We start from the raw sequence: 12,479 nt of genomic DNA, 5'->3' as shown, positions 1-12,479 counted from the left end.
ATGCTTCATAAAATTTATCAAATACAAATTCCAAAAACATTTTTTTCATTTCACATAACATTTACTTTAAATTGTAGCTGGCATTTTTTAATTTAAGAGTTGTTTTAGAAAATATGGACGTTTGACCAAAAGGGACAGTGAACTGAATCACTAAATATTAGAAATAAAATTCAACTAGAAATGACAATAAAGATTCCTAAAACTATGATACAGGTATAGGTCAATGAGAAATGAATTAATTTACTACATATCAGTTAACATGAACCTGTGCAATAACATATTTGTTATGTAAAATTTATAAAATAAAAACCAAGGCGCAAGAGAGAGGGAAATCTCTTTCTACGGCCTGTCACACAAATTCTCCTAATTCTTAGTTCATAGAGCCAAATAACAATAATGTGTTGTCCTATGACTTCTATTATTAGAAGTAAACATAGATTTACTCTACTTATTTAACACTTCCATTAGTCTAGCACTTTCTTGTAAACTAAGAAAGCAAAAAAAGCATTGTTTATCTCATTGTCCTTCATTGGAGAGAAACAAGTAACAAGGCACCCGCGTTCTAATAGATTTGACCCTCTCTGGTTCTCGTAGAAAGCGTCCTGCTATCCGCTGCCCCAACACCCCCGCCCCCCAGGCGCCGCGGAAACGAAACTACATCAGACTCCGCCCCACGGCCTGAGGAGTGAGCCAATCAAGGCGCAGCCCGGGCTGATCGCGTGCCCGTGTCATGGCGGCCTGCAGGTGCTGCTGCTCGTGCCTACGGCTCCGGCCCCTGGGCGAAAGTCCCCTCCGTCTGCCGGGGCGGGATCGGGCACTCACCCAGTTGCAGGTGCGAGCCCTGTGGGGTAGTGCGGCGTCCCGAGCTGTGGCCGTGGACTTAGGCAACAGGTAAGGAACGGCGTGCGTTCCTTGTTTTTTTCACAAGGCGTCCTGTCTAGCCACCTCGGGTACATTCATCTCCCAGGGTAGAGATCCGGCAACCTAGATCTCTTTAATCTCATTTTACCGCTAACCTAATCCCAAATTTCCCTTTCCGCGTTTGGAGTCTGTCTTCTCAGACCCTCCCTCTTCCCGCATTGTCCTGTGCCCTTTGCCTCTGGAACCTCCCTCTTGCTGTTCCGGGATTCTGTTCTCCAGCTAATCTTGTCTGTCTACCTTACTTAGTGGACCCCTAGAATGTTTCTGGAGTGGGAACCATTCAATGTAAGGATAACTAGTTAAATTGACAATATATGCAAACGTCCGATCCAATTGATTGCCTAAAAGCGTGTACACTGACAAAGGGAAAGAAACATCAGTTAAACGCCACTGTGTGTGTGTGTGTGTGTGTGTGTGTGAGATCATAGCTCACTGTAACCTCTCAAACTCCTTGTTTGAGGCTCAAGCCATCCTCCTGCCTCAGCCCCAGGTGTAGCTGGGGCTGCAGGAGCAGCCACCACACTAGTATTTCTGGGGTTTTGTATAGACACTGGCTCACTCTTGCTCAGGCTGGGCTCCAAATCCTGGGCTTAAGCATCCTTCCCACTTTGGCCTTCCAAAAGTGGGTTCAGGCAAGAGCCACCACTCCCTGCCCTAAATTTTTTACATGTAATTTTTTAAAATTTTGACTCTAGTTTATACAAAAAGCAAAAAAAAAAAAATTCTGGCTTTGAATCCACACTTTATCCCTAACTTAATGAGTGAGTGACCTTGAACAAATTACTATTTGTGCATAATGAATCTGGATTCAATCAAAGCACTTCGTTTTGTCAAAAATAATAAATGTTTTAGGCTTTGAGAACTACACGTTGTGTTTGTGTTGTGTATGTTTACGTACCCTATGAAAATGTTAAAAAACATTCCTAGTTGAAAAGCTGTATAGAAACAGCCAAGAGCTATTGTTTGCTCATACTGAGACTAGATGATTTCTAAAGCTCTTTCCACATTTGGCATTCATTAATTCTGATTTGGTGTGGGGGGGGCATCTCTCCTCTTCAAATACTACACATTCTTCTCTGAAGAAGTGCCTCAGAATATTTCATTCAACAGACACCTACTATGAGATGGGCACTGGGTACTCAGAGGCAGTCCCTACCTTCCTTATTTTCCATAAATAATCTGCTTTGACTCCTTCATTTTTTAATCAACCCAAACCTCTTTGGTAGTTAATTCTTTTTAATCCTGTGATAAATGTTGAAATAACTAGATGCATAAATATCATTCCTGTTTGATAAGTCAGTTCTTTCATCTTTAAGTTTGTCATATGCAGCATTTATTGAGTGACTACTGTGTACCAGGCACTTTATATTTGTTAACATACATTTTCTTTACCACACTCTGGGAGATTGTGTGTTATTGTGGTAGGTGTCTTTCGGATAGCACATTTAATGCTTACAGCATATTGGGCATCTAATATGTACAGAGCACTGGGACACAGGGGCTGAGGAAAGAGCAAGAAAAACACATTTGATGCTGTGAAGACTAATGTGGGAAGGCTAAACAGGGCCCTAAGAGAGCATAAAGGAATATTTATCCAATCCCAGAGGTTGCCACAGGAGATGAATCTCGAAGGATGAAGCGGAATTTGCAGTGATTCAAATAGCAAGGACAAAGTAGCAGATAAAGTGGCAAGTGCAACTATAGAAAGGTCAGGGTGTATTTCAGGAGCTACAAATAATTCACTAACCATGAGTGTTGCAACCAAGGCAAAAGACCAAATCCTGAAAGTCTTTTTTTTTTTTTTAAGTTAGTTTTATATTACTGAGTACTTTTTTGGTGGAAGTTGAAGGAAGGTGGCTGGCTACAAATCATTCTGCAAATGTTTCTAAAATGTTCTTTAAGCATCTCTCCTTAGAGTTCTGCTTTCTGTGGAAGATGGATCCTCTCTTATCTGCTCTTTCTTCCTCAGCTAGCTCCTTCTACTCTTCCCACCAATAGGATCTCCTTGTTCATCTTTTTTCTTAATTATTATTTTAAAGTGTTTTTGTTTTTTTGAGACAGAATCTTACTCTGTTGCCCTGGATAGAGTGCCATGGTGTCATCATAGCTCATAGCAACCTCTATCTCTTGGGTTCAAGAGATCCTCTTGCCTCAGCCTCCCAAGTATCTGGGACTGGAGGCACCCACCTCTATACCCGGCAAGTTTTTCTATTTTTAGTAGAGACAGTTCTCTTGCTCTTGCTCAGGCTGGTCTTGAGCTCATGAGCTCAAGCAATCCACCCACCTTTTGACTAGTTATTCACTCACTAAAAGCATTTTAAAAGTTCAAAATTTTTCTATACATTTCCATGGCCACTCGCTTCTGGCCCCAGAGGATGTGTAATATTAAGAGACATTTCATAAATATGATTTTGGAGAGCAAATTGGTAAGAGAGAAAATCACCCATGAAATATCTAAATGATAACATGAGCCAGGCACATTGCCATGTACCTGAAATCCCAGCTAAGCCAAATCTAAGAGTTTTAGCTCTTACATTAGGTCTAGGATTCATTTTGAGCTTTTTATTTTTGGATGAAGATTTTTTTTTCCTGCATATTGATATCCGGTTGGTCCAGCACCATTGGTTGAAAAGTCTATATATACTTCTCCTCGTTGAACACTTGTCTTTCCCCTTCTCTCAAACTGGAAGGTCCTTGGAGGCCATATTTAGGGGGTTTGTTTGGTTGGTCAGTGTCTTTTCCTATCACCTAGGCTAGAGCGCAGTGGCATCATCACAGCTCACTGCAACTTCAAACTCGTAGCATTGAGCCATCTTCCTGCCTCAGCCTCCAGAGTAGCTGAGTTAATTTTTCTGTTTTATAGAAATGGAGTCTCCCTCTTGCTCAGGCTGGTCTCAAACTCCTGGCTTTAAGCCATCCTCCCACCTTGACCTCCCACCGAGCTAGGATTACACAGGCAAAAGTCCCTGTGCTTGGCCAGGGTTTATATTTTTTTTTCCTAAAAACAACAGGAACAGTTTTTAAGTAGGGAAATGATTTTGTGTGTTAACAGGTTACCAGTCAATAAGGCAAGGGATGACAGGAGACTATATTAAGATGGTAAATGGGAGTTAACACTTAAAGGAGTAGTTTCCGAATCCACGTGCCCCCAATATTTTCTCATTCAGATTAATCCTACGACTTACTGTATTTTTTAAGCAACTTGTAAATTCCCTTTGTATTTTTCATAATGATCATGAATTCTATCCCTTTTAGCTTGTTTGTTGCTGGGGGGCAGTAAGAGGCAACTTGGTACCTGTTGGTTCTGCTAAAATCTTTGTTCTGTATTAAGCTGGAATTCTACTAATGACCTAACATTTTTGTATTGCTTTTTAACTTTTAAACAGAAAATTAGAAATATCCTCTGGAAAACTGGCCAGATTTGCAGATGGCTCTGCTGTAGTACAGGTAAAAAGTCCAAGTTTTTAAATTTTGATCTTAAAAATTACTATGGAGACTGATAATGAATATCTTTGTAATATCATGTACCTTCTTAGGATTGTGGTAGTAGAAATTAATTAAGATATTACCAAGATCATTTCAAGTATCACAATCATTCCAGACACCAAGAGAGTCAGAGAACTGCTTTAAGATCTCTTCCAAACTTGGAGGTCTGTTTCATATTGTTAATAAATTCTCTTGTGCTCTTCTAGAGAAAATGATTTTGGTATTTTCTTCAATAGTAATACTTGAAAATTTTTTGTAGACTGTATTTTTGCATGAGTAGAAAATATGATTCAATTTGTTGGATGTGACTAAGCAGTTAGCTTTTTCTCCTTTGATTATATAGTTTTTAGAAAGTTCAGGAATCAAGATTAGACTACTTGTGAATAATTATTTTCATTATAATCATGTCATAGAAGAACAGATCTGTTTCCTTGAGTTTAATTGGAGTAAGGATTTATTCAGTTGCTGCTTATATGCTAATATCTGATTTCAAAGGAATTTACCATTGTTGTTCATGTTTAAGTCAGGTGACACTGCAGTGATGGTCACGGCAGTCAGTAAAACAAAACCTTCAGCTTCCCAGTTCATGCCTTTGGTGGTAAGTATTTGCTGATTTATTTGAATTACAATATAATATAAATGTATTAAGTAGAATTCATAATATGTTTAGTGTCTACTGAGTGCAAAATATGAAGTTTACACAAAAAAGGTTTTTCTTAGTTGTTCCATATTGAGTCATTAAAAAATGAAGATTGATTACACCATAACTTATTCTCATACTAGTAGTGAGCATACTTTAAAATGTGTAATGTCCAGCCTCGGCGCCTGTAACACCGTGATTAATGGCGCCAGCCACATACACCAAAGGTGGCAAGTTCAAACCTGGCCTGGGCCAGCTAAACAACAATGATAACTGCAACCAAAAATAGCTGGACATTGTGGCAGGCATCTCTCATCCCAGCTACTTGGGAGGCTGAGGCAAGAGAATAGAATCCCTTCATCTGAACCAAGAGTTTGAGGTTGCTGTGAGCTGTGATGCCGCAGCACTCTATCAAGGGCAACATAGTGAAACTCTGTCTCAAAAAAAAAAAAAAAAGGTATAATGTCCGGGTATGTAAGGTGCCAAGAACAGTGGAAGTGTATGAGTACTTTGAATAAGCCCTCATAGTTTCCCTTCAATATGAGTGTGCAGGTAACAGTCCACCTTCTGTATCTGTGGGTCCTGCATCTGTTGATTCAACCAACTGTGTACAACAAATATTTGGAAAGACTGGGCACAGTGGCTCACACTTGTGATCCTAACACTTTGGGAGGATTGCTTGAGGCCAGGACTTTGAGACCAACCTTGGCAACATAATAAAACCCTGTCTTTACAAAAAACAATAAAGTAAAACTCAGCCAGACAAGATGTGTATACCACCAGTCGTAGCTACTCAAAGGCTGAGGCAGGAGGATGGTTTGAGGAATTTGAGGATGCATTGAACTATGATGACACCACCGCATTCTAGCCCAGGCAACAAAGTGACACCCTGTCAGTTGTGCCTCTTGTAAATGTGTACAGACTATTTCTTATTATTCCCTAAATAACATAGTGTAATAGCTATTTACATAGCATTTACATTGTATTAAGTAATACATGTAATCTAGAGATGATTTAAAGCAGGGGTCCTCAAACTTTTTAAACAGGGGGCCAGTTCACTGTCTCAGATTGTTGGAGGGCCAGACTGCGGGCCCCAGGATAAGTCGGCTGCTAAGCAGGACAGGCAGCGGTGGCAAAAACACCCGGTGCGCTGGATAAATGTCCTAAGCGGGCTGCATGTGGTCCGTGGGCCATAGTTTGAGGACGCCTGATTTAAAGTACACAAGAGGATGTGCATGGCTTATATGCAAATACTATACCTTTTATATCTGCAATTTGAACATCTGTGGATTTTGGTATCCACAAGAGGTTGTGGCACCAGTCCCCCACAGTACCAGGAGATTTTCTGTGTTTAGTGAACAGTTCATTAGGATTTTATGGCTTCTTTCCATTATGAGAAGAGGAGTGCAGCTGCAGTTGTTGCAAGATAGCGTGTTTGACTTGTTCTGAATGATCATCTGGGGGAAGTAGTTAGGCTTGGTCCTCATCTGACTGCTAAGTGGAAGACTTTTAATGAATGAGACTCCATCTCAATAAATAAATAAACATAAATAGATCAGTAAGTAAAGTAAGTTTGTGGAACGTTTCTATTGCCTCTCCTTTCTCCAAAATGTACAAAACACTAAAATAAATAAATAAATAAGTAAGGTAAGTTTGTGGAACCATTTCTATTACCTCTTCTTTCTCCAAAAGATACAGAAGGCTAAAATAAATAAATAAATTTGTGGAAACATTTCCATCACCTCTCCTTCCTCCGAAAGATTCAAAAGGCTAAAAATAAATAAAATATTCTTTACTCTTATTAGCAACCCCAAGAGAATTAGGATTTACATAGTAGTTCTTGAGGTATAGTTTGTTACTTCAAAAAAGAAACATGAACTTCGTTACTTTATTGCTACCTCAGGTGGACTACAGACAGAAAGCTGCTGCAGCAGGTAGAATTCCCACAAACTATCTGAGAAGAGAAATTGGTACTTCTGATAAAGAAATCCTTACAAGTCGAATAATAGGTAAGACAATGCCAGAAGCATTAATCCTCTTACATGGCTATGTTAGTGTCTCTTTTCCTTCTGTGCTCTACAGTGTCTTAAATTTCCTTCACTGCAGTTACACCAGGAGAGAAAAAAACTTGTTTCCTCACCACTGAATCCCCTGTACCTAGACTACGGCCTGGCACAAAATAGTTCAGTAAATACTTGCTGACTAAATGAATAACTCTATTGAGCATACGAATTCCATGGCCAGTGCTTCTACTCGGTTGAATCTGTTCCTAGGATTTTTCATTTTCATGTTAAGCATAGTAAACCTATGATATTCTAGATTTTTGACATCTCTAAATATTGTGGGATCATTTGTACCTTCTGGCTTTCCTACCCAGAAATTGCTGTTTTGTCTTTTGTTTTATGCTTTCTTCTGACATGAAATACCAAGGAAACATTTTCTTTTAGTCTGCTCTTGGTCTGAAGTCTCTTTTTTCGATTTCTATCTGTAAATGATGCCTTTGGAACCAGACTGAAAAGTTGCTCCCAATCTTTGCACTTAATGTGCTGCTACCCTGCTTCTGTTTGTTGTTGGGGTTTTGTATGTATCTAGTGCAACATTCTCATTTATCTGCATCCATCTTAGTAAATCAGTCCAAGGGTTTTTTTGTTTGTTTTTTGGAGTATTGAGCATCTAGCTATATGAGATCTGACAGGTTTGTGAACTCACACCTCATTGCCAAATATTACTATGGTCATCATGGAAGTCCCCCCCTTGAGAAGCTATGCAGAGATGCCAGTGCCTAGTCCACCCTTCAGAGCAATCTTGAAACTCTTTTTCTGGAATAGCCATCAGAGCTGTGTCGTATAAGGTCTGACAATTAAGTTTGTGAACTCATTGTTGAAACAGTGCTTTGAAGGGTGGACTAAGCACTGGCAATGGTGCACAGCTTCCCCAGGGGAGTACTTCAGAGGTGACCATAGTGATAATTCAGCAATGAGGCATTTAGTGCTTCTTCTAGGATGAGTTCACAGACCTGTCAGACCTTGTGTTTGAGCTATAAAGCAATGCCATCAGTACTATTTAATGTCTTTTTTCTTTCTTCTGCCAGATCGTTCAATTAGACCTCTCTTTCCAGCTGGCTACTTCTATGATACACAGGTAGGTTTATTAGTCTCTAGATCAATCAGAAATTACCTACGTGATCTCTATGTAAGGCTAAACTTTATACAGAGTATAAAATGAGAATTTTTGATGATGCTGTTGTGTTTTCCATTATGTTTTTTAAAAAAATAATACTTTTAAAAAACTAATATTTATTGTGTCAGTTTGAGATGACACCTGAATTGTGAGTAGGAGTTAGCCAACCAAGGTGCATCAGGGAAGCATTCCAGGCAGATAGATGGGAAGTGAGAAAGGCCTGGTGCTGGAAAGAAATGGGTGAGTTTGAATTAAGGTCAGCGAGATTGAGATGGTGTGGGGACCAGAGCGCCAAGTATAGACTCGCAGGTCATATTAGTTACAGACAAGGACAATCAACACAACTAAGTTTTATACTTGCCTTTGTTACTAAATCCTCTGAACCTCTGTTATATTTGAAAACTTCCGGGCGAGGCATGGTAGCTCACACCTATAATCCCACCTCTCACTTTGAGAGGCCAAAATGGGAGGATCACTTAAAGCCAAGAGTTCAGACCACCCTGGGCAACACAATGAGATTGTATCTCTACAAAAAAAATACAAGAAATTAGCCAGGTATGATGGCATGTATCTGTAGATCCAGCTACTCACGAGGTGGAGGCAGGAGGATTGCTAAATCCTAGGATTTCAAGGTTATACTGAACTATGGTCGAGCCACTACACTCAAGCCTGAGTGACAGAGCAAGACTCTGTCAAAAAAAAAAAAAAATTCTTAATATTATTTTTACCCAGCACAGTGACCCTTATACTTTGAGTAACCATTTTCTTTATTTGAAATAAATAACTATGCCTTACAAATACATCTTGCAAGGATGTAATTTGTATTTTCACAGCCCCAAGGGGTTATTTGCTTAAGCTGTGACATGGGCACATCATTGCAGTACAGAGTAATTTGTTGGTTTGTTTCATCTATGCTTATAAACAGAAGACGGTATTTTTATGTAATAGAAACAACGTTGACTGCATACTTATAGTGTGGCCCGTATTATGGTCAGTATTTTACAGGCACTATTTCTGTAATTCTCATAAGAACCTTTAGGAAAATGCTATTTGGGGGGCTTAATTTAAGGAATTTACCCAATATGAAACATTTAATTAAATGATAATCAGAATTAAGGGATTTGGCTAAAATAATTAATGCTTTTGACCATAGAGTGCTTTTATAGTTTAGGTCAGTATGTTAACCTAAATGATAATCCTCCCAAATCAAGTAGATTTTCTTAAGTGTTGTGAATTTTTTCTGTCATTCCAGATCCTTTGTAATCTTTTAGCTGTAGATGGCGTTAATGAACCCGATGTCCTAGCAATTAATGGAGGTAAGTATAAAAGTAGAGATTAAAATTATCACTGTTGATTTTTATAAAGCAAAGAAATATTTTAAGGCCAGCTTTTGTTTTTTTCTTTTTAAAGCTTCTGTAGCCCTCTCATTATCAGATATTCCTTGGAATGGACCTGTTGGTAAGTTAGAATTTGAAAATAAGTACTTTTTATATTTTTTCAGTAAGTAATAATGGCAGGTTATAGCAGTGGCATTCTAAGACTCCTTTTGGGCCTTTCAGACATTTTCATCCTTGCCCTGGGTTTGTTTCTCACAGCAATGTTATGGTGTTAGAGATTTATTGTTTCTAGAGATTTTGACTTTTTAATTGCCTCTTTCTGTTAGAGAACTTTTTTTTGGACTAGGAAATTATTTGAGTACATACTCTTTCAGAATTAAAACAAACATACATAACTTAAACCTCTTATATGTTGTAATCATGCAGAAGTAATTATCAAGTATTCTAAACACTAGATACTGAGGCTAAAGGAACAGAGGCAGACTAGGCCCTAGCAATGCAGAGATAAAAAAAAGGCAGTGCTTGCTTTCAGCATAAAGAATAGAGATAGGTAATTATTTGTAAACATTACTGTTAGAAAAGCTAGTCACAGTGCTAAGAAAATGGTAGAGAAGAACAGGTTTAGGTTTGAGGGGTCAGGGTGTCAAAGAGGCCTTCTCAGAGTAGTCCCTGTTTAAGCTGAACCTTAGTAGAATCAGATGTTAAGTATTCGCCTTAAAGAGTACAGTCTCGACCAGGAGATGTGCATGAGCAGAATTATAGAGATATGGAAGGGATGGTATATTTGGACAATTCAGAGTGGTCTGGAGAGGCCAAAAGGTAGGGTGGGGAAGGATGGTCTGTGTGCCTTAAATACCCTGGTAGGAGTATGGATTTTGTTCTGTGATCACAGAAAGTTTTTATTAAATAATTGCTAATTGCCATTTTAGGGGCAGTACGAATAGGAATAATTGATGGAGAATACGTTGTTAATCCAACACGAAAAGAAATGTCTTCCAGTACTTTAAATTTAGTGGTTGCTGGAGCGCCTAAAAGTCAGATTGGTAAGTAGTTTAAACACATTTGTTTGAGGGTTTTAAATTAAATTTTAACTTTTTATTTTGCATGTGAGTTTTGTCAGTAGCCACAAAAATTTTTGTTTTATTTCTCTCTTATTTTCATAGTACTTTTTCTTTCTTTTATTTATTTATTTTTTTTGAGATAGAGTCTCCCTTTGTCACCCCAATAGAGTGCCTTGGCATCATAGCTTATAGCAACCTCAAATTCTTGAGCTTAAGTGATCCTCTTACCTCAGCCTCCCAGGTAACTGGGACTACTGGTGCCCACCACAACACCCAGCTACTTTTTCTATTTTTAGTAGAGACAGGGTCTTGCTCTTGCTCAGTCTGGTCTTGAACTCCTGAACTCAGAGAATGCACCTGCCTCAGCCTCCTGGAGTGCTAGGATTATAGGCGTGAGCCACTGCTCCAGGGGTGGTTATTTTTTTAAATCGCTGGTTTCACTCAGTAAAAGTGAGAGAGCATAGCATAGAAATACAAATGAGAACAAGAATATAGTCATCTCAGGTTCAGTGCCCATAGCTCAGTGAGTAGGGCGCCAGCCACATACACTGAAGGTGGCAAGTTTGAGCCCTGCCTGGGCCTGCTAAACGACAACAACTGCAACCAAAAAAATAGCTGGGCATTGTGGCAGGCGCCTATAGTTGCGGCTACTCAGGAGGCTGAGGCAAGAGAATTGCTTAAGCCTAAGAGTTTGAGGTTGCTGTGAGCTGTGAAGCCACAGCACTCTATTGAGGGCAACATAGCGAAACTCGGTCTCAAAAAAAAAAAAAAAAGAATATAGTCTTCTCAGTATTATGGTATCAGAGGAAACTTCTTTATGCCTAGAATGAAGTGTTGAAACTTTACCTTTTGCCATTCTCCATTGATAATATAATTGTGTTAATATTCCTGTACATTTAGAACCACATCAGGCATTGTTATATTTTTGCTTTTGCTTCAGCTTTCAAACATAATTTAGAAAATTCATAGGAGAGCAAAAGCCTACTGCTGTGTATTTACCCATATTTTTACATACCATGTTCCTTTCCTTCCCAATAGTCCGTGGTTTCTTCTCTTACTGTTCCTTCTCTGTTTAGAGAATTTCCTTTAACCGTTCTTTTAGTCTAAGTCTTCTAGTGACAAGTATTCTTAGCTGTCCTTCATCTGAGAGTCTTGATTTCTCCTTTATTCCTAAATATTTTCACTGGGTATAAGATTCTGGGTTGACAGTTCTTTTCTTTCAGCACCTGAAAACTATTGTGCCTCTTCCTCTGGCCTCTATGGTTTTTGATGACAAATCTGCTGTTATGTGAATTGCTTTTTCCCTATGGGTAAAATGTCATTTTTCTCTGGCTAGTTTTAAGATTTTCTTCTTTGTCTTTGGTTTTCAGAAATTTAATTATGCTGTGTCTTGGCCTGGCTTTCTTTGAGTTTACCCTGTTTTGAATTTACTTGGACTAGAAGGTTTATGTCTGCCACATTTGGGGAGTTTTCAGCCATTATTTTTTACAGTATGTTTTCAGCCCTGCCCTCTTCATCCTATTCCTGCATGACTCTGATGACACAAATGTTAGTTCTTTTCATTGATCTACTTCAATTGGCTGATGGCATTCCACATATAAACACATTAGGAGGTTTGGGGTTTTTCTTATTCTAGATTGTATCTAGAAGCCTCAAAAGTGATTATTCAAATAAAAATAAATCTTAATGATTTGGATAAATATATGAATTATGTTAATAACTATGTATTTGGGCTCGGCGCCTGTGGCTCAAGCGGCTAAGGCGCCAGCCACATACACCTAAGACGGTGGGTTCGAATCCCCAGCCCGGGCCCGCCAAACAACAATGATGGCTGCAACCAAAAAATAGCCAGGC

The 12,479-nt window shown here is 38.9% G+C and overlaps 1 protein-coding gene across 2 annotated transcripts in view; it reads left to right on the top strand.

Annotated features, from left to right (window-relative positions):
* The first annotated feature begins 644 nt into the window (after window positions 1-644).
* Window positions 645-12,479, top strand: part of PNPT1 (polyribonucleotide nucleotidyltransferase 1) — a 47,794-nt gene continuing 35,959 nt past the window's right edge. The window contains exons 1-8 of one of the 2 annotated variants that reach the window (XM_003787932.3): window positions 645-891; window positions 4,308-4,368; window positions 4,931-5,005; window positions 6,951-7,056; window positions 8,139-8,188; window positions 9,480-9,543; window positions 9,638-9,685; window positions 10,494-10,607. In XM_003787932.3, the coding sequence (XP_003787980.1) occupies window positions 731-891; window positions 4,308-4,368; window positions 4,931-5,005; window positions 6,951-7,056; window positions 8,139-8,188; window positions 9,480-9,543; window positions 9,638-9,685; window positions 10,494-10,607 (679 nt within the window). In that variant the 5' untranslated portion in view covers window positions 645-730. The remainder of the gene's footprint in view (window positions 892-4,307; window positions 4,369-4,930; window positions 5,006-6,950; window positions 7,057-8,138; window positions 8,189-9,479; window positions 9,544-9,637; window positions 9,686-10,493; window positions 10,608-12,479) is intronic. The other variant, XM_023512108.1, reaches the window with a different exon arrangement.

Source organism: Otolemur garnettii, unplaced genomic scaffold (genome assembly GCF_000181295.1).
Source record: "Otolemur garnettii isolate 467f Iridium unplaced genomic scaffold, OtoGar3 scaffold00024, whole genome shotgun sequence".
Taxonomy (NCBI): Eukaryota; Metazoa; Chordata; class Mammalia; order Primates; family Galagidae; genus Otolemur; species Otolemur garnettii.
The sequence above is the reverse complement of the archived record's forward strand: the minus strand, read 5'-3'. Positions and strand labels throughout refer to the sequence as shown.